At 52.8% G+C, this 27,382-nt stretch overlaps 8 protein-coding genes across 8 annotated transcripts; 3 read left to right on the top strand and 5 right to left on the bottom strand.

The window, feature by feature from the left end:
- Window positions 1–2,316: 2,316 nt before the first annotated feature.
- Z519_11978 (uncharacterized protein) lies at window positions 2,317–3,400 on the top strand (the record flags this gene model as incomplete). The annotated part of the gene is made up of 2 exons (XM_016769686.1): window positions 2,317–2,471; window positions 2,581–3,400. 2 exons carry the CDS (start codon window positions 2,317–2,319, stop codon window positions 3,398–3,400), a joined length of 975 nt encoding a protein of 324 aa, XP_016614011.1.
- Window positions 3,401–5,561: 2,161 nt separating this feature from the next.
- Z519_11977 (uncharacterized protein) lies at window positions 5,562–10,588 on the top strand (the record flags this gene model as incomplete). Its single annotated transcript, XM_016769685.1, has 2 exons — window positions 5,562–10,361; window positions 10,415–10,588. The coding sequence occupies 2 exons, from the start codon at window positions 5,562–5,564 to the stop codon at window positions 10,586–10,588; spliced, it is 4,974 nt and encodes a 1,657-aa protein (XP_016614010.1).
- A 2,716-nt stretch (window positions 10,589–13,304) lies between these two features.
- Window positions 13,305–14,408, bottom strand: Z519_11976 (uncharacterized protein; the record flags this gene model as incomplete). The annotated part of the gene is made up of 1 exon (XM_016769684.1): window positions 13,305–14,408. The coding sequence occupies one exon, from the start codon at window positions 14,406–14,408 to the stop codon at window positions 13,305–13,307; it is 1,104 nt and encodes a 367-aa protein (XP_016614009.1).
- A 711-nt stretch (window positions 14,409–15,119) lies between these two features.
- On the top strand, window positions 15,120–17,004 carry Z519_11975 (uncharacterized protein; the record flags this gene model as incomplete). The annotated part of the gene is made up of 2 exons (XM_016769683.1): window positions 15,120–15,688; window positions 15,738–17,004. The coding sequence occupies 2 exons, from the start codon at window positions 15,120–15,122 to the stop codon at window positions 17,002–17,004; spliced, it is 1,836 nt and encodes a 611-aa protein (XP_016614008.1).
- Window positions 17,005–17,617: 613 nt separating this feature from the next.
- Z519_11974 (3-isopropylmalate dehydrogenase A) lies at window positions 17,618–18,882 on the bottom strand (the record flags this gene model as incomplete). Its single annotated transcript, XM_016769682.1, has 3 exons — window positions 17,618–18,592; window positions 18,676–18,765; window positions 18,832–18,882. The coding sequence occupies 3 exons, from the start codon at window positions 18,880–18,882 to the stop codon at window positions 17,618–17,620; spliced, it is 1,116 nt and encodes a 371-aa protein (XP_016614007.1).
- A 557-nt stretch (window positions 18,883–19,439) lies between these two features.
- Z519_11973 (uncharacterized protein) lies at window positions 19,440–23,908 on the bottom strand (the record flags this gene model as incomplete). Its single annotated transcript, XM_016769681.1, has 3 exons — window positions 19,440–20,237; window positions 20,317–23,643; window positions 23,696–23,908. The coding sequence occupies 3 exons, from the start codon at window positions 23,906–23,908 to the stop codon at window positions 19,440–19,442; spliced, it is 4,338 nt and encodes a 1,445-aa protein (XP_016614006.1).
- Window positions 23,909–24,719: 811 nt separating this feature from the next.
- Window positions 24,720–25,400, bottom strand: Z519_11972 (uncharacterized protein; the record flags this gene model as incomplete). Its single annotated transcript, XM_016769680.1, has 2 exons — window positions 24,720–25,175; window positions 25,236–25,400. The coding sequence occupies 2 exons, from the start codon at window positions 25,398–25,400 to the stop codon at window positions 24,720–24,722; spliced, it is 621 nt and encodes a 206-aa protein (XP_016614005.1).
- Window positions 25,401–25,903: 503 nt separating this feature from the next.
- Z519_11971 (uncharacterized protein) lies at window positions 25,904–27,197 on the bottom strand (the record flags this gene model as incomplete). Its single annotated transcript, XM_016769679.1, has 5 exons — window positions 25,904–26,038; window positions 26,094–26,214; window positions 26,270–26,674; window positions 26,757–26,829; window positions 26,894–27,197. The coding sequence occupies 5 exons, from the start codon at window positions 27,195–27,197 to the stop codon at window positions 25,904–25,906; spliced, it is 1,038 nt and encodes a 345-aa protein (XP_016614004.1).
- Between the last annotated feature and the right edge of the window lie 185 nt (window positions 27,198–27,382).

The following is a 27,382-nucleotide window of genomic DNA, read 5'->3' as shown; positions in this document are numbered from 1 at the left end:
TCCAGACAGTCTCACAGTCATTGGCTCTTTCTCCCCCTCCGGGGGCATTCCAAAGGGGCTCATCTGCTCCTCGCCCGATTGAAGGCAGACAGCAGATGTAATCTCTACAGGTTGCTATTCGAGTGCATGCGTGCTTTGGCCGACCACGACCTTAGCATTCGTATAGGGGCCAAGTCTGCCAGGGTGCCGCTCATGCATTACGCCTACCTAGCAGGCAGTCCGGGATCTGACTGCTACACGGTTAACAGTATCTATTTCCCTTCTAATTCATTCCGTGAGCAGTCTAGTTTACTAATATCTTCACAAGAATGCCCTTGGCCCGAGATCCGACAACGTTCCCATATCGCCCGGAGTCCCTTTGACGAGGTTTGTTTCCAGAAGCTGAGAGAATGGATCCAGGAGTGTGGCACCCAGCACTGCGAGGGTAATGCTTCAACAATCTGGCCACTTCCCAGTCGTGTTATTGACGTTAGTACAGCAGACGGCAGGGACGGAGGCAGAGATGAGCCTCTCCTCCACATTTGTTCCCCTGGGGAGGCTGCCCACTACATGACACTTTCGTATCGGTGGGGGGAAAATGCAGAGTACAGGACCAAGCAAAGTAATATCGAGCAGCGCAAGCAAAGAATCCCTCTCGGTGAGATGCCTACCCTTTTTCGAGACGCCATTACCGTCACGCGTGCCCTAGGACTTATGAATCGACGCCATTTGCATCGTGCAAGATGACCTGCTCGACTGGGCCTATGAGGCACGTCAGATGGCTTCCTTCTACGGGCATTCATACCTCGCCATCTCCGCTTCCAGTTCTCAGAGTTCTGAGGATAGGTTAGCACCATCAAGACCAGAACCTATCCGCCACGATTACACAGATCGATATGGCTGTCGTCACAGCGTCTTCCTTCGTCCATCATATCGCATGACTTTCTAGACTAAAAAAATGTGGGCCAATTCGATTTCTGCCCTTCTCAATGTCCCACCATTATGAGAGAATGGTGCTTCCAGGAGAGGTATCTAAGCCCGCGAATCGTATACCATGACAAGAGCGAGGTAACGTGGGAATGTCGGTGCATGGCTGACTGCGAGTGTCGCGACATTGACCATCTCGGTCCATTGGGTGGAAAGGACAGTTCAACAAGATTCTCAGAGAAGTGAAAAGAACAGACGACCTACAAGGAAACAATACTGACAATAACAGAAAGGATGACTTTGATTTTGTTTACGAATGGTTCCACATACTAGGGAACTTCGCTGCCACCTCTCTAACAAACGACAGAGACATCCTTCCAGCCCTGTCCGGCATAGCCCGCCATCTTCAGGATGCTGGGCGGGGGCGAGTACATGGGCTCGCTAGGGAGGTAACCAGCTTCGTACAGGTACTGGACGCCAAGTGAGAGCCAAAAGGCCTGGATCCTACGGGGCTGGTCGCTTCGGCCTACATCAAGCTGTCGGGACCTGTACTCGGCGTCCGCATAGAGGGCGTTCAGCACGCGGAGACGTGGAATCCCAAGCTCGGATTACGAACAAAGGGGGGGAGAGGGGGGGGGATGAAGCCAGCTATGCATGGTCAGCGGATGCCATCAATCTTGTCGGAAAGGCCGCTCCGGGAATTGATCGATGGTTTTTCCGGTTAAGTGAGCATGTCACTCTTGTTCTCGAACAAGACATGGAAGACACCAACCTATTTTACCGCATTGGAATTACGAACGATACTGTTCAGAATGGATTCCTCGACGAAGCTGAAACGCGGATCATGACCATTAGATGAGATCCAGGCGTGGACCTGCGGGGTGGGCACGAAAGGTGAGAAGGAGGGTGATTAGGGTGAGTTGCGTTGAACTCGGAGCTGTCGTTGATATTTATTCATATTTCCCCACCAAGGCTGGATGATGTGGCCTGCTTGGTGAGAGACGAGGCGAGGCTGTCTCGCTAGTAATATCATGGCACGGATTTTCCCGTCCCGACATCATCATCACCGCACAATGCCATATGCCGCGTCCCTTTTTCCTTCTAAGGGGTTTTAAATGAGATAATACTATGACCGCAACGCCCATTTCTAATATCCTCTCAACATTGGCGTGGCCGAGAGTTGGCACCCTCTACCCTCTTCGCCCTTGCGCAGCAACTTGCCGTCCCGTCATCGTTGCCACCAGTCGAACTAGCCAGCGGCAAACACCAAGACACCCTTTCTTCTTCCTGTCAATCTCAACCTCGATCCGATTCCGTGGCCAGAGAGCGTATTATTCCGCATGTCATTGTCTGCAGTTCTCGGCAAAAGTTTCCGCATCGCACATCTCGAGGCCAAGAGTGGCAACAGCAATGTCAACGTCATCTGCGTCATGCGCACAGGCGGCGACGGCGAGGTCTCGGCAGCGAAAGCCAAAGCGATTCGCGCCGCTCAACCCCGACGCCGAGAACGGCCACGATCTTCCTAAGTTGCAGGGCATCGTTTTCGACATGGATGGGACGTTGTGGTGCGTAACCTATCTGTCGACATCAACAATGTCGCCCCATTGACTTAAGTCTACTACATCCGTGGTTTTGGCGAACGTGAACCCTCTAACCCTACCTTTCTTCCACCAGTCTTCCTCAAAACTACATGTTTCGAGAGATGCGTGAGGCGTTGGGAATACCCAGATCAGTCGACATCCTCGACCACATCCGCTCGCTGTCCAATGAACCCGACAACCCAGACGACGCTAGCAGCGACGACATCGCGCCAGACTCAGTGTCAGGACGGCCACCGCCTCACTCGACACTGAGCCCCTTTCAGCTCCCATCCGAAGATATACTCTCTCCCATCAGCGACATGATTGCCCACCCGGCAGCCTTATCGCCACAAGCTCGCGCGGTTGCTAAGATCCAGGCCATCGAGCGCCACGCAATGTCCTCACAGCGCCCGCAACCTGGCCTGCAGGCACTCATGGACTACCTCACTCAGCGGGGCGTGAAAAAGGCACTCTGCACGAGAAATTTCCCTGCCCCCGTGCATCATTTGTTGAACAATTACCTACCTGAGGAAGTGTTTGAGCCCATCATCACGAGGGAGACGGAGGGAGTGTCGCCAAAGCCTAGTCCCGACGGGCTGTGGATGATTGCTCAGGTTTGGGGGTTGGATAGGGAGATTGAAATTGGTGAAATTCGAGAGTCGGTTGAGGCCGATCGTGGTGAATTTGATCCCCTAGAGTTGGCTAGGAGGTATCTGGGATCGGGCTTGATTATGGTCGGTGATAGCATCGACGACATGGCAGCGGGTTGGAGAGCGGGTGCGGCCACGGTGCTGTTGGCGCAAGACGAAAACCAAGACTTAATAAAGCATGAATATACGGGTCTTAGCATCGCACGGCTTGATGAACTGATAGACATCCTAGAAAATGGATTCGCCGAGAGCGCACAGACATAGATTCAGACAGCGGTGATCCAATTGGCGGAGATTCTTGTGGGAATCAATACGACCACGAGGTTTGAAGCTCGCACAATTCGGTGTGCTCGGTGTAGACGATGGTCCAAGCGTGACTGGGATCGTCTAATACCCCATGCAGGAGCAGCTGTCCGTGAAGGCGGCCAAAAACTTCAGGTGTGTTCCAAGCGATGTAGCACAACCCCCAATGTTCACAGGGCACTCTATCACCCTAGGTAGGTGACGACCTCATCGTCAGTACAATATCTTCTATCGCACCTAGATGCGGCGATATCTGTCGATACCTGAGAAGCCGGGTTCTGGCAGCACGTGGCAAAGCCCACCATATTCCCGTGCTGAAGGCATTGTAGCACAACATCCATTATCCGTAGCGCAACACATTTTTGGTTGCTGGTGCAGGTGAGGTGCATAAATGCTGGGCGAGACAAAGGATTCGATTGGCAGGTTGGTGGCTGATGTGTTGGCAAGCTGAAGAGGCGTCGCCTGTCCACGCACAGCTGAGTGACGAATGGCGAGGTGGGATGGAAGTCGCTGCAAGCCTGAAACTGCTTGTCACAAGCGGTCGCCCGTACAACCAAAAGATTCACATCGCCAGGATCAGGCCGTGGCCCGTGGGTGGACCCGACGGCGGCAAAGGCCCGTAACCTTTAGTGAGAAGGGCAAGAAGGGTTGCTGCCCCATCCATTTGCCCAGCCAACCGCTTCCTCGGATCTGCCTCTGGCTTGGTATGTCTTTTGCTTCTCTTTCAGAGTGCTTCGTATGCCGTCCTGCGCTTCCACTTCCGGCAACAAATTCAGGCGGTCAAGGACTCAGTAGAGGAGCAGGAGGTCGCTGCATCAACAGGTGACCTTGCAGATATGCACGCGCAAAGCAATGACCAATGGACGGTGGAGAACGTGAACGAGGCCGGCGACAGGAGGCTATCACCTACAGCAGTTGTGCGTTCTGCGGAAGAGAAACCTGACATTCCTGGCACTCACCAGTCTACACCCCACAGATCCGTTGTTGATCTGTGCAAGGGTGCTTCAGTGGCCTGTTCTTGTCGTCTGGTGCTCTGATCTCGGCGCTGAGATGGCGGTTTGGGATCGACAGTTGCTGCAATAATGTGCATAACTGAGAGCAGGGGACAGAGGCTTTTTGGGTTGTCGATTTCCTTTTTGATAGTCTGGTGGACGAGAACACGCAGTCTTGAACCAGTGAATGAGACCCAGGTGTTCGTTCCCGGGGAATTTTTATCTGTTTAGCCAGGCGCATATCGGTGGAGAAGCGGAAGGGAGCGCAGCCTGAGAGGTCAGAAAGGTCCATGCCTCGGGCGGTGAACCAATAGTGCTGGGAAGTGCATCAGTGGCGTGTGCTTTTGGCCCTGACTGGAGGGGGATGGGCCTGTTGGACGCTGTTTTCTTTAGCGGCACACCCATGAAAAAAAGGTCCGGCCACTGACGGGGGGCCAGGCTCCCTACGAGCAAGCTCTCTTGGGCTCCCTAGGCTCTTGGGTGTCCTTGGTCGCCTCCGCCTCCCCCGATCCATCCATCTCACCTGCAACTAAGTACGTAGTACCGCACCTGCTCGCTGCGCGGCATCTCTCTGGTGCCTCTTCGGACATCTGCAGCCCAAGTCCACCGCTTTTGCTTCATCCTTTTCCTCGTTGTTTGCTTTGCTCTTGCAGCGACTATTGTCTTGCCAAACAGACATGATACCCATGAGCGTTTCCAGCTTCGTTGTGATCCACGGTTATTGATACTTGACTCGTCTCACTGAGACCCCGTCCCATCACTCACCGTCACCTGCGGTCGCCGAACCACAAACTCCCAACCTCGCAATTATTCGCCTGCGCATCGACCATTAACACCACCACAATCACCTGCCCATACCTTCGCTTCCTTGTAAATTGCTAGCCCATCAGATCAAGATCACCTTCACCGTCATCAAACCTGTGATTGACAAGAGAAGGGCACCTGCGGAACAGTTTCAAAATCATCGCTTGTCTATTTACTTTCGATCGATCAACCTCACAGCGAACCTCCACCAACCATGATCGCTCCAAACTTATTAGCAAGAATATAACCATCAGACCCTTAGGGCACATGCGCATCGACCCCTGCGTGTGTGCTCCATGACCCGGCAAAGTTGAGGTCGCTTCAGGATGGGCTTTTCGAGTCGACGCCCAATTCTGCCTGCGCCTACAGACTCTTTACTGGAGTCGGCTGACGACACTGGCCACGGTACGGACCTTGGGACCGATCTGTCTCGACGAAGCGAGAAGACCTCCGAGATCATTCCTGACGACGGGAGCCCAATCACCATTACCCCTGCCCCGAAGCGCAACATAGGAAAACTAACAAAGTCCGGTCAACAATCTCAAACTTCATTGCTTATTGAGTTATTTGAAGGAGGTAAAGCATCCGATTCTGGGCAGAGAAGGCCCAGCTTACGAGTTCGCTACACACCATCTCACTCTCGGAAGAACAGAGATAAAAGCGACCGCCACATTCTGGTCACCGAGTCTCCGACGGCGAGGCGGCCATCCTTCAGCCACCGCATTTCACTTGGAGGAAACGAGACTCTTGCGCCGAACGTCATTGAGGGCAGCATCAGTTCTTTGGATACAGGCGACGACTTCAGGCCTGCCGTGCCTGTCGACATCGAAGTCTTACAAAACGAGGACAGCGACAGGTCCGTCTTGAGCTCACTTCCTGAGACCAGATACATAATCCCAGAATCCGACATTTCGTCTATGCCAGCAGAGAGCTCTCTAGGACCCAATCCACCTATCAACATGTCCCCTTCCAGCCAGAGCGTCAGCATCACCCGAGGTATGTCTGCTGAAGGGGCATCTTTGAAACCACCTGTTATTCCCGCCGAACGTAATCTGAGCAACGAGCGAATCACGCAGAAAGTCATCGAAAAGTTGAGCAACAAGCCACGCGTTTCGAGTAATGGAAAGCGTCATCATAGCAGCCATAGTGGAAGTCGGAGCAGCGCGACCAGAGAACCGGAGTCTATGCACGCCGAACCGCGAATTCGTGTCACCAAAAACGTCGACGATGACTCCATGCAAAGCATGACCGGTTCTAGTATTGTCAGCGGCTCTCAAATGTCTGCAGACCCGCGGGCCACAGACCAACGATCGGCCCGCTCAGGGACATCAAACGTCTCTGTCACGAACAACCCGAAACTGCTTCACGCCGTTGAAGATGCCATCCGAAGGCTTATTTTGCCCGAGCTCAATGAATTGCGCCGAGATCAGAAGCATTCCCACCGATCTCGGCATGATAAATATAGCAATCCCGATGTGTCGTCGAGTACCCTATCGCGAGAGGACAGGACGCGTCGCAGATCATCAGGGGGCAAATCCAAACGTCGAGTCAGTCGAGAAGCTGAAGGTGGAATGCCTTCAGATTCGTCTCGTCGTCACAGACGTCACAAGACGGTCGACTATGATTCACCTTCTGAGCAAAGCTACGAGCCATCTGAGTCTGTCGACAGCTTGGGCGACGAGAAGAGGTCCCGAAGGCACTCCAAAGGCCGACGTGCCCGTGATGTCGCAGCTGGGTCCGTTGGTGGCGCAGCCCTGACCGCTGCCGCTCTGAAATCGCACGATTCGGCCTCGAGTCTGGACTACTCGGAGCACCGCAGACGGCGGAGGAGCAAATCCCGTAGCAGCCGCAGCGCAAGCTATACAGAGAAGGAGGACGCTTTCCAGAAACATCAAGTGCCACCCATGCCCTTCGTCAGTGAAATTGGTACTGATCTCACTCGAAGCTCGCTTAAATCCTCAAATGATGGCCGCGCCGAGACACCAACCCGGCGTGAGGTGCGTGAGGTGATACGCGGATCTCCTCTCGAACTTTCGTCGCCAGCATCTCAAACGACGCCCACCGCCAACGCTCTCGATCTGAAAAGGGGACTCGGTACCCACCATGGTAATTTTTCAGAGCACGATTTGTCGACCCACGACTTGTCCTCAAAGAAAGAAATGTTCGATGAGGATACTTTTGACAAACCACATGAGCCTGAAGAGCTGGATTTTGCTACTCATGGTTTTGCGGCTTTAACAGATCCAGAAAGGGCTCGTCAATATGAGAGGAATCTTCATCAGCAGCATCCCATTAGACGGGGCCTTAGTCCGATACAGAGCGTTGCCAGTTATGCGACTACGGAACCCAATCGCAACTCCTTGATGCAGGCACACAGCTCGGAGTCTTTGCACTCGCCGGGCAAACATCCTGAAATGGATGACCAAGTCTCCGTCTCTTCCTTGTCATCAGCGCCCAGTACTGACCTGGCCCGCTCTAGGCGGCCTCAAGGGATGAGCTTGGAGAGCCGGAGTGAGGTCATGGCTCAACATGTGAGCTCGCTTGAAAGCACTCCTCGCCAAATGGATCCACACGCTGCTTTTGGAGAACACCACGAAGACGACAGCTATCGTGACTCGCCGTATATCGACAAAGTCACTGCAGGCCAACAGGTTGTCGCTAAAGGCATCGGGGCAACAGCGCAGTATGTGGATGAACCGTCAGGTGTCGAGTCCGCTGTTGCATCGCTAGTCGAACCTTCTCTCCTCTCCGCCGACTATACATATTCACCACGTCACAGCCAGACGGATTCGCTTGGCGCTCATGAGATGGCAAGTCCTCTATTATCCCACAACGATTACATGTCGAGGCACAGTGGCAGCCCGCTGAAACGACAGCTTTCAAACCATAGTGAGAGCCTACACGGGCTCGCTCCAGGAGCAGCGGCTGTGATGACGTCGCCACCTCAGAGTCCTGCTCGCTCACTTGAACATTTGGAGCAAGCTTCCGCTAAATCAGCGCACCCTGCACCTCTTGCTACCAGTAATGTGCCCAGCGGTCAAGTGGAACGTTCACCCGAGTCAGACATCACCACGAATCCGTCTATCATCCGAGGCCCGATTGGCGGCCTCACACAGGGCAATACTGAGCACTGGCCTTATGATCCAACACCTCCACACTCTCGAGCTAACCTGGTGCTTCCGCCGGTGAGTCGCGACATCGGCTCCGCTGGGGCTGATCTCATCCCTGAGCCCTTGTCCACCAACCGTGATCATGACTTTGATCCGAAACGTGACCTCTATTTGCAACCCCAGCCTCTGTCAACTCCTCCAGGGGCTAAGGATGAGGGCTATGAAACTGGAGCAAATGTACCATCGCCAGGCCTTTATTCCCAAGGCCGAGGTGTTCAAGACGACACCTTCACACCGGATATACCACTCGACCATTCTCCTATTGCAGACGATCCCTTTACGGCCCAGCGAGATCAGTATGTTAGTGGTCTTTCGCATGGCATGTCACCCATGTATGACAGTGCAACAGGCCGCGGCCGTGATAATATCCAATCAAAGGATATTGTGGCTCTCATGGATCATCTTACAATGCGCGACGCCCAGCGAAATGCAAGAGATACGGAAATTCTCGTGACTCTAGTTCGCAGCGCTGCTGAGATGCGTAACTCCTTTGAAGACATGAAAAAGTTCATTGCAGAACAGGACGATCTCATCATGGACACTGCTGATAGGCAACATGAAAGAACCCAAAAGATCATCGGCGGGCCGCGACCACAACCCATCGCTGCTCCTCGCCCGACAATGTCGGCAACCTCCGAGGAAGACATGCCGTCGAAGCGTCGCAATGTATTCCAACGTGCGCTTAGAGGCCTTGGAGCCAAAAACTCGCTGGAATTGCAAAACATTGAGGCAATGCTGATGCGGCTTTTGGACGAAGTCGAGGCATTGAGGGCTTCACAACCGAGAGCTGTTGCAAGAGATCAGCCTAGATCTACAAGCTTGACGTCTGCAGAAAACACTCGTGCTCCTACAGACACAGGATATGAACCAGAGGGTCAGGCAGGGACCTCATCAACCGGTGATCGTTCGGGCTACTTCTCGAATAACTCCTCTCGCCAGGCCGATTATCGCAACCACAACATGCGTCGAGATTCTGGTAACCGAGTGAGCACAGTCATGGAAGGTGATGAAGAGTACGACGACTATGGGAACCATCTCGGCGCTGCAGGCGGGAATGCACAAGTCGTGAGCCACACGCCACTGGGCACGCCACCAAGGAACGACGGAATTCGACAAGCCAGAGGAGGTTCGGTTCCCTTGAATACTCCGCCTCGAACGCTGGCCCAAAACACGGGATCTTTAAGCAATGAAAATACTCCTCACCTCTCCGCAGGTGACGCATCAGGAAGGAAGCACAAGTCTTTTGCATCTTCCTTTATTCCAAAGATGGTCTCTCGGTGGTCCAAGACTACTTCATCTTCTGCCGATAACTTTCGGTCAAGTCAACAACGAGTTAGACCTTACTCAGAGCACTCTCGATCAGGTTCCAATCTCGGAGAATATGAGTACGAGCATGATCCTCAAGGCGAGGACCGTATTAGGTCGAACACTTCGTTCAATCGGGATCAATACGAGGACGTGGAGAATCGACCACCATCTCCTTTAGTACCAAGCCAGTTGTCTGACAACCCCAAGTATCAGGCTCACCGGAACAGCATCAACCTTCAGCACCCACAGCCTAGACAAGGGCCCACGGGTCGCTTCCAGTCGCGTTTGGAGTCTGAAGCACAACACTACAACAACGAACAAATCTCGCCGACTTCCCAGACTTCGTCTCAGTGGGAGACCCACTTGGGGCTGCACCCTACCCATGCCGCAACCATTTCCTATGGAGGACATCTCAGTCCTATTTCTGACTCGCCCTACTCTGCAGAGCCAGGCCAAATACATGATAGCAGGAGCATTCAATCCGGAAGCTCTCAGGGGCCGCCTCGACCGCCGAAGATTCCAAATGACGAACCGTTGGTGCCGCAACGTCCGCCCAAGATTATGATGAGTCCTACACCCTCGAACAGACAGCCGACTTACGTCGACCATGTTGCTGCGGCAAGAGCCGGAAGCCCAGCATTTGACAAGGTACGTTCACAGGCCTCCAAATTTGAAAATCGGAAATATTTACAAGGTTCTAGTCTCCCGTCGCCGCATTGAGATCGCCACAGAGTCAGGCACGAAAGCCCTCAGGGCCGAGACCCCTAGGTGGATCAGGTGGCTCAAAGGGTGATCTGAATGCCATTAAGAGAGCCAGATTCAGAGGCAGCCCAAACCAGATCGATAGCGAGGACGAGGCCACTGCGGCACACTAAGTTTTCTATCGGGCCTTTAATGATAGTGAAATTTCTTGAGCGCGCGGTTTGAGCGGTGGGGCATGAATGCATTAGAGAGGCGTACAGGAGTTGGTATATTTCCTACCACTGCTGGATAGTGGAGCCGGGATGGTCTTTGCTAGACCGATCGGCATGAAAAAAGTTCTTGGTGTGAGCGTTCTGCCTGAATGGAGTTGGAGACGCAAAATCGACAGTTTAACAATGTTGACCACCCAATGGGTATTTGCTTCGAGATCAGACAGACTTCAGCGACATCGACAGACCTACCCCCTGGGCCGAGAGATGTGATACCATAAATCGTGGCATCGGCCATTTCCGGGGGAGAAAAAGATACGTAATGTCAATATAAGAAACCAAAAGGGATCGGAATCCAGCCAATAACTGGCACCCGTGGCAACCTCCTTCCGTGAATACTTCCAAGTGGTATGTCGGATCATCCAGCGGCAACATTGGCTGCATGGATGAATACTAAGCTACAAGGTGTAACCGCATCGTATATGTCAATGGAAGAGCGCAAAGGAGGAGTCTACCCAACTTTGAAGACGTGAGAACTATTTCCAGGTAATAAGCCAACCCCGGCCAGCTGATTACGGCAAGCTCGAACTTGGACGAGGCTGCGGAGATAAAGGGGTGCTTTGCTTGCTACGTACAGTGCCCCGTTCTCCGTCTTTAGCTAGCACACTGAACCCTCACAGCATCAGCCCTCGCCGTCGACAGGCAGGCAGGTAGGTAAAAGGGCGTACTCGCCGCTCCGAGAGGGGTGTCGTAGGATCCATTCGGACATACCCAGAGGCCAGTTTCGTTGTCCATACTCATGACTTGGAACGTTGCGCCATGAGGAGTTTGGAGATCATACCTAGGCGGCTAGTACTCGGCAAGGTCGCGTAACGCATTCGGCGTATCTACATACGTGGATATATGATCTCCTCCTGGAGGTCTTGTCCCCCCTCAAGGCAAAGACAGTTACATCTGTCCGACTTGGTTTCGCGTCCTTGATGAATTAATGGAAGGGAACAGAGGGGTGTGAGAGCATCATATTGCGGGCCAAGGAGACCTCAGGCATCATCCCTCCTGAATGGTTCTGATCCCCCTTTCTCTTTAAGGACCTTGCTGAGTACCGCTCTCAGGGCTATCGTGATCACTGACTGGTAAAGGGAAAAGCACTAGCTCAGCCGAAGGCGGCTCTCCGCACCCGTCCTGTATCTTAAGGCGCAGGTACCCAAGGCCAAGTAATGTTACAGCCCACGGACATAATCCATTCACGCACAGCCAACTGCCGCGCCAACAAAGTTGAAATATCGATCACCTCATGCAGCGGTGATAGGGGCGTGAGGAAGGAACTCACGTCTACACTGCAGGGCTTGAGATTGCTAAGGAAGGCAACCAGGACTCACTGTCCACGAGAGCTCAACTTCGATAAGTTTTTGTCACTGGCAGCTTCAGGCAGGATGACCCGTCAGGTGTGGTGGAAAAGTGCAGCGTCGCAGTTGTCTGTCATGGCCTATTTGATGGCAGCCACTTAAACAGCTTCTGTCGAGCGACCATGATATCTCCCCTGTGGTGATGAAGTTGATGGATTGCTCAGACAGGGGATGATAGCAGGATGCTCATGGCAATCTATTCACTTACCGCTCTGGTGTTTTGCTCATCGCACTCACAACTTAGTTCTTGGCCGGAAGCTGGCTCAGTATCAACGCACCATCACTGCAACTCATTTACATCTCACTTGCGACTTGTCATCCGCGGACCTTCTCCAGAAATTAGTACCACCAAGGCCCTCATAGGAGTCGCGATGACGGATTGCAGTGAGCCGGGAACGTTGTTGACGAAATCAGCCCAAAGATGAAGTTATCAGAAAGTCCAAAGTCCTTCTCATCTTGACTGTGAGGACGGACAAAACTCTCAGCGCATTACCAACAAAATCAAAAGCCTATCAGCACCTATTGATTGGATCAGACATGAGAATGAGTTCGCCGGCCCAAATGAGAACAAAGGTCTGAGGGCGACCCTGTCCAGGTTGACCGGCCTGTTCATCGCCGACATGTTCGGCATCAAGTCAATGTGCGGAGAGGGTGTTGACCTTCGACTAAAACTTGCATCTAATTCGCAGAGGTCGCACGGTGTCATCTACGCCAACTCAGTGCAGCAGCTCTGAAGGGATCTGAGATGTGGGGGATCTGTGCAGGCTTTGTGCTTGGAATCTGAGAATCAGAGGGGTTCGCATCTCTGAAGGAATGCTCGAAGACGGGCTCCGATCCGATCCAGAATTAGCGAGGGATTTATTGGTGCTAATAGCTGAAACCCCAGGTGGATTTAGTGAGTCCGAATTTCAACTGGAAAGGTCTTCACAACAACTCTGAGCAAGGGGGGAAGTTGGCGAAATTATCATGTCCCGAGAAGCAACGGCCCTAAACCTCGAATTCCGTTGCGAATAAGGAGGGCTTGACTGTGCAAAATGATGCGCTGAAAAGTGAGTACCCGCCAGACGGCCCAGTGGGATAAGGGATAATATTGTCTGCTAGGGGCAGCTGGCTCGGATGCGATCGAATACATGACAGTGTGAATCGAGGTCTTTTATGCTGGAGAATGGCTCCCTCTACAACAAGGCGGTTTTGCTTCTTACGACGGATTCTCGAGAACTGTCCATCACATCTGAAAGTATCCAACTCACGCTCGATGGATCTTAGGAAGCCATTCAAGGAGATGCGTAGGCTCTGGCACCCTCGGTGCTTAACAGTACAATAACAGCATCATTAGACATGCCTACGGGCAAAGAACCTGTCGACCCGATCTTCTTCACTGCAGCAAGTGCCGCAGCTCCACAAGGCCCAGCATTGACACCATGGGCCTGCAGGTACTGCACGGATTGATGGCATTCCGAGTCTGATATTGTGATGCTGATGTCGACCGCTTCGGAAAGAATTGGCCAGGCAATAGGCGAGACAGTCCCACAATTCATCCCACTCATGATAGTTGCCGACGTGTCGATTGTATTCCATTTCCCAACCTTGAGATTTTGGTGCAAACACGCAGCGTTCTCGGGCTCCACTGCCACAACCCCGATTTGCCTGCCGTTAGACTTGCAATAAGCGGCAACAGAGTGGCCCAGAGACCCAACGCCAATAGGAGTAACAATCATGGTCGCTTTCAGGGTTTGTTCTTTGAGTTGCCGCTCGACTTCGGACAGAAGCGTCGAATAGCCTTCAACGATCCAAGCTGGAATTTGCTCGTATCCATCAAAGGCATTGTCTTGAACAAGAAGGCCCGTTGGCGCCTGCTGTGATTCCTGGAAGGCCATTGAGACGGCATCATCGTAGTTGCCCGAGATAACTGTGACTCTGGCACCTTCGCTTTCGATCTTTTGACAGGTCTCGTGATCGGCAAATTTGGACATGAAAATCCAAACAGGAATCTTCAGTATCTTGCCCATTCTCGCAACAGCCCGGCCGTGGTTTCCTTCTGTTGCCGCAAAGAGTATTGTCTTCGATTTCTTTGCTGCATCCGCAATATCTCCAAGGCTCGAGTCAAGAGGAAGTCCATGCTTCTCGGCGATTGCACGAAAGGTGCCCCATGAAGCTCCCAGGATCTTAAACGACGGCAATCCAAATCGGCTGCTCTCGTCTTTGACAAAGATTGCTTGGACTCCCAGCTCCCTTGCGAGGTCATCTAGAGGCACCAGGGGGGTCTCTTCATACCCCGGAAGGTGCTTGTGAAAAGCCTGAGCAAGGTTTATGTCTGTATCATACGTATGTGTCCATGAGCTCGCCCGTGGGTTCGTATAAATGAATGGATTGGACATGGTGTTTGCCACCTCGCCAGTGGAAAGCTCGAGAAGTTGAATGCTCCTGGCATATTGCTGGGTTGATATTTCTTAGATTTTACCGCTCGGCAGTTGTGATAGGGCGTGAAGTAAAATATTGCTTCGGAGGCAAACGTTGCCGCCAGCAGTCCCCATCCACCATTCTGAAAGATAGTGGGTTGCAGATGCTGCAATCCGTAGAAGAGGAAACTAGCTGTTGCAGTATTCCCGTCGTGATTTGATCTATTGTCGAGAGTCGAAACGATCCCTCTTGATGTTGGCGGCGACTTACGAGTGTGGTCTCGGGTCGGAGAAACGTTCATGCGGGGAAGCCAATCATAGTTACTGGGTACAGAAGATGCTAGTCCAAGGCTGCGGCGAAATCGAGAGGAGGCTCGGATAGGCTATTCGGTGGCTATCTTGGCTATCCAAGTGTCCCGCCCAACCCGCCTCCAAGGTCAACTGCCAGCTGGCTTGCCACTATTGGCTGCCTCATTGCAGAGGCTACACATCCTGCCAGCAAATTCAGAAGATGATGCTCCTGCAGCACACAGCACCGCGTGCTCGCCAACCTGCTCGTCACTCCACGAGAGTGGATGCTACCTGCGCCACCCAGTGATTGGCTCTTAACACTACATCGCGGCCCAAACGCACTAAGTCTTGGTGTTTGGTCATCTGAAGAAGCTGTCGCTGGCCTAGGAAAAGTCAGCCATGGCTGGGAACGAGGTCAAGAGAAGGAAGACTCATCGACACCAACATGGTGACACTGAAATGCCAAAATCCCGCAAGACGGCCGAGAATGACAGTGTCACACCAAAATCGCCCGCTACCGTTAATAGCCCCGTTGACATCGATACCCTTAGAAACGCTAGACTCGCATATTTAACCAAATCTCCCGAGGAAAGACAAAAAGGAAAAGACATGAAATACGAGTATTGGAAACGGCAAAAGACGTCGCAGGGGGATGAAGAGAAGGAGAGGCGACACAAGGCTGCACGGGTGCAAGTTTCTGTGCGAGATGATCGTCGACCCGAGCGCCGCTCCAACACACGCTCAGACGATAATCGAAGAGGCGCAGTCCAACATGACAGCGAAGACGACTACGTATATTCCAAGTCCGTACGAGTATCAGGCGCAGGCGCAACGCAGACGGAACCACTTCGCACCCAGAGAACAAATCCCCAAGGACAAAATCCCAGAAAGAAAGAAGCGACGCGCCGACCATCGGAGCGACGATCCACGGAGCCATCAAGAAGGAAGGAAGTCTATGTCTTTGACGAGTAAGTTTGATTGTCTGATATCGCGCACAAGGCTGATCGCATTTGGTAGACCCCTCTGCGCAGTAGACGAGCCCCAGCCACTACCGCGTCAAACCTCGGGTTTGGTCGAGAAACCACAAAAGCCCGAAATCAAGAGAAACGCTACAACTTCAAAGCCCAAGGCTGAAGTGGGTGTTGCAAAATCTTCAGACGGCCCAGGAACGCCCAAGAAAGGACCAAGTCTGTTGAGCGGACTTCTGCCACCCAAACCTACGACACAAAGAAAAGTCTCCTGTCTCACGTGTGGCGACGATGAGATCCCGGTGGCTCAATCTGCCCTACTGCCCTGCAAACATCGCATGTGCAATTCATGCCTTAAGCGAGTTTTTACCATGTCTGTTAAGGATCCTGCGCACATGCCCCCTCGCTGTTGTACCGATCAACACATTGCACTCAAGCACGTCGAGAAATTGTTCGATGACAAGTTCAAGGTGCTATGGAACCGCAAGTTTCAAGAATACAAAACCAAAAACCGAATATATTGCCCCGGCCGAAAATGTGGCGCTTGGATCAAACCGCACTATATCACGATAGAGAATGGGCGTAAAGTGGGACGGTGCAAACAATGCAAAACAAAGGTCTGTCCGATGTGTTCTCAGAAGATGCACACTACACGTGAATGTCCTAAGGACCCGGAAACGAAAGCTTTCATCGAAACAGCGAAGGAGAAGGGCTGGCAAAGGTGCTATAGCTGTCACGCCATGGTTGAGCTGAAGGAAGGCTGCAATCACATGACATGTCGCTGCACCGCCGAGTTCTGTATGGTGTGCGGTCTGAAGTGGAAATCTTGTGACTGTCCCTGGTTCAACTACGAAGCTATTGATGCGCACTTGGGTGATCCTCTGCGGTATCAACAAGAAATGGACAGGCGTCGGGACCAGGTTAACCGCGACGAGGAGCTAGCTCGACGCATGCAGCAAATGGGGGTCGGCGATGACGGCGACGGCCAAGCTCCGCGCATGTTTGGACTGGGGAATGGAGCGAACCACCACATGAACCAGGACTTCATCCAGCGAGCGCGTGAAGCATTAGCGGCGAATTATGCGAATGCAGGGCAAGCGGCCATGGGTCTTTTGAATGGTTACGTCAGGGGTCGAGAAAATCCGTTGCCTGGCATGCCCATGGAGATGCAGCAGATGCTGGAAATGCTCGGCCAAGGAGGAGGCAACCTGCAGGACCCAGCCGAGGGTGAAAACCTAGGTCGAGGGATAGGACGACGAGCGACAAATAGACGACGACGGGCTGGGCTCGACGAGGCGGGAAGACTCCCTGGCTAAATAGCAAGGGGAGAAGAAAGACGGATTCAAGAGTGGGCAAATGGCAGGGCTTGATATCACAGGGACTGGTTCATGAATTGACGGATGACTTGGATGAGGTACATGACTACAACAGGACCCATGATCATGAATTCTCATTATGGATGGACAGACGCGACTGGCGTTTCGCGGTGGTACTTTTGGCTTTGGGATACCCGTTTGCAGAGGGCATATGGTGCTGGAATGTCGACGGGCTAAAGCAGCTTAGGATCTATACTATTATGAAATGGTGTATATGGATGAAGGGGCCCAACGCCCCAGGGCCCCGGTACAGGAAAACTATTATGTGGAATGATGTAAGTACTTGGATGAGATGGAATGACCCTCAGATTTAATTCGGATTTTCTTCAGGTTGTGTTTTCCCCAAAAAGAACAACTTTTTTTTATTCCTGTGATTCATCACTGACTGCCTCCCTTTCTCTATTCACGGTGCAGAATATGCATGAAGCGAGTGCTCGAGGCTACGACATGGCGGAGATTAGACCGGCGTGGGACATGTTCCCCAGCGAGATACCCATCTCCCTTCTCTCTCTCTCTCTGTGTGTGTGCGTCTCTCTCATACGCACCACACTTCTCACTGGCTATTGAACAAACTCTCCAACTCCCTGGCGACCGCGTCGCCGACTTCGACGGTGGAGTTTTCCCCGCCAATGTCTCTGGTGACGATGCCCTTGTCGATGACGACCCTGACGGCCTGCTCGACGAGCACGCTCTCCTTGGCCATGTTGAGACTGTACAGCAACATCATGGCGACGCTGAGGATGGCCGCGACGGGGTTAATGACGCCCTTTCCCGCGATGTCGGGTGCGGAGCCGTGGATGGGCTCGTAGATGCCGTTGCACAGGCCCTTGCCGTCGGGCACGCCGCTCAGACTGGCGCTGGGGAGCAGGCCCAGAGAACCGGGGATGACGGAGGCCTCGTCGGAGATGATGTCGCCGAACAGGTTTGACGTGACGATGACGCCGTTCAGGGCGCGCGGGTTCTTCACCATGATCATCGCGGCCGAGTCGATCAGTTGGTGCTCGAATGTCAGCTGTGGGAATTCCTTCTGCATCGTCTCGGTGAAGACGCGGCGCCACAGGCGCGACGTGGCGAGCACGTTGGCCTTGTCGAGACTCCAGACCTTGGAAGGCGGGTTCTTTGCCAGCGCGAGGTACGCTGCGAGGCGCGTGATGCGTTCAATCTCCCGTCTCGAGTACGGTTCGCGGTCCTCGGCCCATTCGTTCTCGCCGTCTTCCGGGTTCCCTTCGACCCGCTCGCCAAAGTAGATCCCCCCCGTCAGTTCACGGACAATCATGAAATCCGTGCCCCGGCAGACCTCTTCTTTGAGCGGCGAGCGGGAGGCGAGGCTGGGAGAGGCGAAGAAACAGGGTCGTAGATTGCCAAACGTGCCCATCTCCTTGCGGAGTCTGAGGAGCCCTTGCTCAGGACGCACCTTGCCCACGCCGTACTTGGGACCGCCGATGGCGCCGAGAAGGACGGCATGGGCGGATTTGGCGGCGTTGAGGGCGTCGTCCGTCAGCGGGGTGCCGTGAACGTCAATCGAGCACTGGTGAGGCATGCCAGAGGTCAGTGGTAAAGGGGCGGCTTCATGTAGAACAGGCCAAGGATCCTTGTGGAAGCAACACTCACCCCTCCCAGCAGGTGGTCTTGGAAATTGAACTTGACATCTTTGGAGCACTTCTCTACCACCTTGAGGACCTTTACAGCCTCCTTGGTCACCTGTCGCCATCCTCGCCGTCAGCCATTGTCATGTCAAAGTCTTCAATCCCAGGAACACCAGCATACCTCAGGACCTGCATAGTCGCCGGCGAACACGACGATATTAAATGTAGGCATTATAGATTTCTTTTTATGCACGTAGCGGTTTATGGTAATTTCAGGTCACCTTCGACCGAATAGCGAATACTCCTGGTACTGCGTAACTGCTTTAGCAAAATGGCTCAGAGCAGAAAGTGAGCGCCGCCGATATCGGGAGTAGCACGTGGCTGGTGAGGTCGAGTGGGAAAATAAGTGGGCACAGTCTGACACAAGACGGACGCCGTATCTCATGTAGCCCAAGAGTACTCAACCAGGACGAAGTGGCAGCCGTTGTGTCAGATATATAGCGAATAGAAAGGAGAGAGCAGCACCACCTCAAAGGCAAACAAAGTACTACATCTAAGTAAAAAGTCAGGTTCGAGCCAAGTCCTACAAGTCCCTCCTCTCTACACAGGCCTTTTGTTCACTGCCAAGACCGTCGCCGTCCAGTCTGACCGTCTGCCCGTGGCATTTGTTTTCATCAAGGCTCGTTCTGTACCCGTCTCACCGTAGATCAACATAGCTCGATAGGACGTACGAGGTGCTGGATGTAGCACGCTCTCTGTCTCCTTGATCAACCCATATCAATCTCATTCTCATGATTCATAGAGATCCTTGAACCGACTCCCTTCGGCCCCCAACCACGCTTTCGGCTCTCCAACCTCCATCACCCTCCCCTGACTCAAGACCACGACCCGATCCGAATCCTCAATCGTGTTCAGTCGATGTGCTACCGCAATGACAGTGCAGTCTTTGAACCGTTCGCGGATGATCCGTTGCATGAGCTGGTCAGTCTTGACATCAACATTCGCACTGACTTCGTCCAGTACCACGACTTTACTCTGCCGCACCATCGCCCGGGCCAAGCAGAACAGCTGACGTTGTCCGTGGCTCAAAAAGTCGGGCGTCATTACCGCGTCGAGCCCGCCTCTCTCTCGGATGGCGTGCCAGATCTGACACTCGGTCAGGCAGGATATGAACAGTGCGTCGCATTCGCCGCGTCCGACAGGGCCGTCGAGTTCTGCATTCGCAGTCGCCCATGGATCCATGTTGAACCGCACTGACTCGGTGGTCACCCACCAAGGTTCCTGCGGAATCACATTGATCTTCGCACGCAGAATTTCGCGGGAAACGCGGGAGATGTCGACTCCATCGATCTGAATCTGTCCACTGCGAAACTCGAGGAGATGGAAGAGACTGGCCAGCATTGAACTCTTGCCACTTCCCGACCTGCCACAGATGCCCAACTTCTCACCATGCCGCACTTGCAAGTCAATGTCCCTCAAAACTAACACCGAGTCCGTAGAGTAACTGGCTCCAAAGCCCGTGAAAACCCACTTGTCCACTCTCCGGCCATTGGTTCGGGACCGGCTCAGCTTCCCGCGCCTTGTGCTCTGATTCAGTATTCTTGGCAAAGTCCCTCAATCGGCTGATTGCTCCAATGCTGGTCTCCATGTTCGTCCAACACCGTACCAGATTTGTCAGATTGCTGCTTAGGTTGACGGTGCTCAACAGGCCCAAACCGACAAGTCCTGGCTCGATGGACTGCCGCTTCGCCACAATAATCACCATTGGTATAGTCACAAGAGCTGTAACCAAGAAATCGAGGACAATCCCGAGCCATTGTTGGATACAGTACATCAGATAGAATGGACGTTGGCTTCGATCCAGGAGCTCCAGATTCTGCTCTCCGAATTTGTCTGTCCATCCAAAGGCACGAACGCTCACCAGCCCGGCGGCGGTCTCTCCGAACAATGTATACAGGGGGGCCTTCTCCTCCAGGTCTAAAAGACGCAATTGGCGACTGGTTCTCAGATAGTATTTTCGGATCCCATACAGGGCTGCGAGAACAACAGGGATGGTGGCAGCGAAATATCCTGTGCCAGAGGCAACCATAAGTCCCAGTCCGGCGACACAAGATACAAAGGATAAGACGAAATCCGCGTAGGAGAATGGCAAATCGGTGTCGACCAGTGCCATATCCTGAGAAAACATATTAGTTATCTTACCAATGTCGGTGCGCGTGAAGAAGGACAGCGGCGCATTCAAGACCGCCTCCAGGAGACTCAGATGGAGGTTGCTAGAGCTGTTGGGTAGCATGTCTTGGAGGATCTGAACTACGTAAAGCAGGAGGGCTACCGCCGCAACGATGCATGTTATCCCGAAGATGACAATGAATGTGGTCGCCTGTGAAGAAGTGTTGCTGGAAAAGGCTTTGACCAGCACACCAGGTGTCTGGACGGCGATGACAAAGAGAAACGCCCAGACGACGGACAGTAAGCTTGAGATGTACCCGCAGGATCGGAACCAGTGTTTATACGTGGCCCACTCGCCGGTCCTCCGTAGGAGATCCTGAACATTTCCAGTCTCTTCATCAACTGTTGGGGGTCCTGTGGGTGCTTTATAGATTGTTTCGATCTCAACAGAGGTCTTGGCTTCTTCCTTAGTGGGATAGTCGTGCTCCTTTCTGAACCGAACATCAAGGCTGTGGACGTAGCCACCCTGATTCACCAGATTGAGGTAATTACCTTGCTCGGAAATCCGACCATTCGCATCCAGGCTAACAATGAAATCTGCACATGGAAGCCGGTGTACGGCATGAGTGACCAAAATGACCGTCGTCTTCTGCCGTCTCAGGGGTCCAGAGCGACTGAAAAGTTTCTTGAATATCAAGTCTTCCGTATCATTGTCGAGGCCGGAGAAGACGTCATCGAGTACAAGGATCGGTGTCCTCGAATAGACAGCTCTGGCGAGAGCCAGCCGTTGTTTTTGTCCCCCGCTCAGCGACATGCCTTTGGAACCAATCAAAGTCTTGTCACCCTTTGCAAGCAGTGAGATATCTTCAGTCATTCCACAACAATCCACAACTTCCTGATACGAGAAGTCACCTTCGTATGGAATATCTCTTGAGCTCGAGCCGCGAATGGCATCTCTAACCGTGCCATTTTGAATCCAAGGCTCCTGATCAGCAAAGGCGACAGACTGGCCTTGAATGTAGACAAACCCACGAGACACAGGAGTCTCGCCGAGAATACCCCTGAGCAGAGTGGATTTTCCGCAGCCAACAGGACCAATGATCGTGGCGATCCAACCAGCACATACAGACAGATCGACATCCTGCACAACTGGCACACTCTGTTCACTCCAGCCAAAGGAGCAATTCTTCAGAACCAAAGCCTCCTCCACTGGGCTTCGATTGGCACCGCTTAATTGACTCATCTCAATTGACTCTGCATCCGCAGCAGAGCTTCCCCAGTACCTACCGGAATCATAGGCGTTAGGCAACGAGAGGCGATTATCGTTTCGGGTATTCGATAGTAGATATTTCTGAATCCGTTCAAAGCATGAAAGAGAGCTCGCCAATTGCGGACAACTGTACAACAAATTGTTCATAGGCAATTCAATCAATCTAAATATAGTTAATATGCCGAAAGCGGTCGCTAGATCGAGCGCTTCTCCCGTTTCCATAGACCTGATGTAGTAGAGAAGGAACGTTGCGAATGGCGCAAAGACCATATGTTCATTTTGAAGGAGTACCTGGACGTTGGTGATGATGCGGTACCTTTTGCATTCATTGATCTCTGTCAGCCGAAGACCCTGCGTGCGGTCCTTGATGATCGAAGACATGCCCAGTAGTTTGACATTTCTCATAGAATGCAGCAAGGCCGAGGTGAACGAGACACGAGTCTGGACGGCGTTCAACCATTGCTTCTGGTATAGACCGATGACTCGGACAACCCAGGAGGTGCCTAACATGGACATCGCATATACGACCGCTGGCGCGTAACAAGCAGCGCCAAGGCTTCGATACAACAAATATATGGCGACACCAAGTTCGACAATGCTGCCCCAGGACTCGTGCAGCAGCCCGAGTGGGTCAACAATTCTTTGCACATCGGACGACATCAGGGTTAATGACGCGGATGGGTCGACAGTGGCGACGCTAAGCTCAAGCTTCTTCTGGTAGAGCAGAGAAATCAATCCTCCGCGTATCTGGGTGACACATCGATTCAGAAGATGACGGTATGCTGCTGTGAAAATAGCTTGGAGGAAGTAAACCAGGAAGCATGCCCCTGCAAGTCCCCACCCAGTGGCCGCTGCGTGGGCGTGGCTGTTACCAACAAACTGAATCGTTTCTTGGACCAGGAATGGCTGTGCAAATTTGGCACCGATGAGGAAAAGGCGAGGACAAGCCGAGGCCAGTAGTTGCCATCTCAGAACGTAAGCCGACACGAAGAGGAGGCTGAAGCGGTGATCTTCCTTGATATCTGCCCACTTCCGTCTAAAGCCTCCGGCGACATTGGCAGATGCTAGCTTTTCGTCCAGGTTGTAAAGATCGTCAACTTTCAATGTCTTGCCAAATCCCAGCCTCAATAACGGGTTCAGCCACCAGAAGGCTGACTTGTTGTAAACACCGCTAGTGGCTTCGGGCGGCAGATCGCGATACTGCTCCAGAAGTATCCTGCGCTTCTCGACGACTTCAGTGACCAGCACACCAAGCTTGATCGCCAGGGACAGGGTTAATAGATTGGCAATGCCCTTGGCAGCATATCCACGGAGCAGATAGAAGGTTCGCAGCTGGACCACGCCAAAGAGAAATGAAACTATCAAATAGAGTCCAATGATGGTGGATGGTGTCACTGAGCGTGAATGTTCGAAGCAGAAAAGAACGAAAAGCACGCAAGCAGCTGCAAAGTCAAGAGCGGCGCCAGCGATTGAAGCCTCTGTAGCTGCTTCCATGTTGGTTGCGCGGGTAAGAAGAATCGTCAGTTGCACAGTGACAAATGCAGACAGGAGTACCTATGACATGTGAGCTTGCCTGCGGGCGCACCATTCTGGAACAGCGTCTTACAAGTTTGGTCAATCGGCTGAAGGAGGTTATGACCTTGTTCGGTTTGCTTGTCAACCATATTGCCCTCGCACTGGCGGTGACAAGGAAGAGGGTAGCAGGAAGGACGGTGAGAATTGTATCTTCGAAGAGGACCGTGAAGTCGAAGTGTCTGAACGGACCCTCGTACGCAGGACCGAACAGAGCATCTGAGCTGTTGGACACGACGTAAGTCATTCTCATTCAGCCGCCTGCTTCAACACAGGCATATTGCGCAATGTGAAGCTTTCGCTCAGATATATGCTTGGCCAGAAAGATGCTGCCTGAGTGGGCACTTGACCCGGTCCGGATCCTCCATGTAGATCATATCGGTTCAATGTAACATCCAGGGCGGTTGGTTGGTCGGCAAGACGAAGAGGATGCCTGGTGCCTGAGATGGCATCCTGCGTCAGCCGTTTCCTGAAATCTGCCAGCGATGTGCTGTGTATGATGGGAGAAAGAGAGCGTGCAATGACGATGGCCGGCTTGAGAAGGAGCCGCATTCCATGCTCCATATCCCGTGTCAGACTTCGCTACTTATTTCTAAGTCCGGCTTGTTACCTAAAGAGATAACTGTTCTAATGTAAGTTGGCTGCACTTACAACATCCGCACTCGCGGACGTATGTGAAGGAGACATTTTTGGGCCGAACATGATGCTTTCGCAATTGGTGATTGGAATGGCGAAATCGGCAGTGTCGTCTAAGTAATTTAAGCTAAATGATCGTTTAGGAATCTGAGCTGTTGATTGTTTCTTTGTGCCATTTCCTTCCCGTTTTCTTTCTCTGCTGCATATGAATGTGAGAAGGGAGGTGGTTGTGGCTGACTATTTGGTGGACCTTGGTGCTTGGAATAGCGATGGAGGATTCGTGGGCATTGGGGGCAGAGCCCAGCTGAGGACACCGGAAAAGTCGATAACCGCACAAGGAAAAAAAAAAGGCATGGGTCTTAGGTTGAAATCAAGGGAATATCCATTCGGCTTTTTCCCCCGGTGCCTCGCCAGTCGAAGTATTAGATAGTGCAAATCGTCCTTTTGCTTGGACCTCCAGCAGCTGTGCAGCTGTCCAACCAAGCAGGTTCCAGAGTCGAGGTGTTATAGTATGCCACAATACTCTCCACGATCATAAATACGTCCGTGGTGCTGGGTGTTCCGCTCCACCACTTGTTCCCGTCTGCCCACAGTTTGAGTTGTAGATTGCCGCCCTCGTCTGGGACGTTATCAGTGTTGGTATGGATGAGCTTGCCATCGACGTAGTACGCGACTCCGAGTTCCGGATGGCTGTCGAATCGATATTCGCGAAAAGCGTCAGGGTTTAATTTCGGATCGCTCAAAGACTTCGAGAGCGTCGCGCCTGGGATGGGAGAGCCGTTTGGTGCGCGAGACGGGTGGGAAGTGAAGCTGACCGTGTTATTCACCACCGAAGTACCCTTCGTGATAACTTCTATGTCAACTTCTGATCGGTCGTCCTACAGTGTAGAATTAGCCTTCCCGTCTCGAGTTCGGCACGAGGGTGGAAAGCTGCTCACATGATACCAAAAGAATCCTGCACAGGCGCCACCCTCGGAGCCTTCGACTTTGAAAACTGTTCGGTAGGTTCCGTGGAGCATGTCAAGCCGTCGACTTTGGATACCAGCGATGCTGACGGTCGAGTAAGCATCAAAATCTGCCCGGCTAAAGCCGCGCTGCCTCATTACGAGGTGCTTGTCCTTGATCTTGACGTTGGTCCAGTCATATTTAGCGTTCAGGCGAATGGTTGGATTGTCGGCGCGCTGCTAATAATCGTAGATCATCCAATCTCGGTTGAACTTGGCAGCCTCTGGGTTGTTGAGAAGTAACTCAATGTCGGGATACTGGGTGAAATTCTCCTAAAGTCGGTGCGTGTATACTGCATCCTGCTCGTCCAGTAGCCAACCACAGGGACAGCTCACACTAAGAGATTGGCCAGCCAAGATAACTGTAAGAGTGCAAATGACAAAGAGATGCATCTTTACGGGATGTCAAGCGGAACGCGGTACGTGATGGTATGTGGAAGGGTGAAACCAAAATGTTTTAGCGCTCTCAGATGAGATGTTCGAAAGCTCCGTAGCTGGAAGGTGATTCCCGGTTTACGTCTTTTGGCCCCGCCCTCTAGCCGAGGCAGGCGCGAATCGTGACTTTCAGGAATACGCAGGGAGGCATATCCTTCCGGCCCGGTTCAATAAGGGCTGTATCTTGCACCTGGAACCTTCCTGGATTTCGTTGCTTTGGCAGGGGTGGTCTGTAGCAGGCTTCCTTGTGGACGGAATGCCATAATTCGTCCATCCTCGCCTGCCGTAAAGATGGTGTTATCCTGCGCAGGATGTTAGCGCGATCAAGTCGGCATCCAACAGGATTAAGTGACCCACTGTCTCATCTGCATATATCGATCGAACAACCTCTCCCCCATGAGCGTTTTCGAGGATGATTCGCTGGTCAAGACTGAGCCCGGTTCCTCGGCTCACTCGGACTAAATCAACACGAGAGTTACTGGGGAAAGAGTCAGGTTGAGAGACAGCTTGTCGTAGAAAGAGGTTCTCCGTACCTGTGTGAACCACAGACCACGACATGGTCCGTGCCGCTATGTAAAATGCCAATCACGTATTCGCAGGGAATGGCTGGTCTTAAGTCCCCCAACTGATTGGGTGCTGGCTGGTCTGCTTCAACATCTTCGTCATCAACGGTGAGAGAGTGCAGTGCAAGATTCTGGTCCGAGCTCAGAGCGTAAAGATCTGTCGGTCCCAGGAAGCCTGCCTTGTGAATCGGACCATGGTTGACACCTTGAAGCAGACTGTCTTGTTCTTCCTGGATTTGAGTGTCAAAAACGCAGATTGCACCATCATCACCTCCGCTAAGGAGCAGATTATTCCTAAAGGGGTGGAAGTCCAACGCCGTGATCTCATCGTTGACCTCTGCATTCTGCCACCTTGGTTTTCCCTGTCTTCGATCCCTACCATGCCGAATCAGTGGTTGATCTGCCTGGGCAGCAAGGAGGCTGTGCGGATTGTGACACAAAGCACATGAGGACGTACCAGATGGACACAACGGCCTCTCCACCAACAGCCACATCATTCAGCCTGGGCGCCAAAGAAATGACAGGTTTGTCTTGCAGCAGAGATGGTCAGTCAGCTTAGGTAGCACTGGAAGAAGGATCTTGTCTGTGCCTTACTCAACTTGAATTGGGCAACACTGGATTGGGTTCGGATGTCAAAGATGGCCACGGTGCCGTCGTTTCCAGCACAGATGAGGGTTGTTCCCTGGTCCTCAACGGCCAACGAAGAGAGCCCACGGGGCACGCCTTGGAGCCCCACGGGGTTGGATCCGGCCAGGTCATCTGTGTTGAGAAGGAGGAGTTCATCGGCAGAGGTGATGGCGGCAAGCCCACGGCCCGCAACCGGTGCTATTGCCAAAATGTAGACATCTTCATGCTGGGATGGCGCACAGCTGGCGAGTTGTTGATAAATTTGGAGCATGTCGAAGGCAGGACGGGGGTACTAGTTCGGGCTAATCGGCGATCAGCGCAGCGAAAGGCACCCTCGACCCTTCACACAGATGCTGGGAAACAACTGGCGGTGTGCAGTGTGCGGTGCGCAGGATGGAAGAAAAAGATTACTCGGCCCTGTAGAAGGCGTTTGAGTTCGGTGAAGTTGTTAGTGGT

The sequence above is a fragment of the Cladophialophora bantiana genome (genome assembly GCF_000835475.1).
Source record: "Cladophialophora bantiana CBS 173.52 unplaced genomic scaffold supercont1.25, whole genome shotgun sequence".
Lineage (NCBI taxonomy): Eukaryota > Fungi > Ascomycota > Eurotiomycetes > Chaetothyriales > Herpotrichiellaceae > Cladophialophora > Cladophialophora bantiana.
This window is presented reverse-complemented; position numbering and strand designations above follow the sequence as displayed.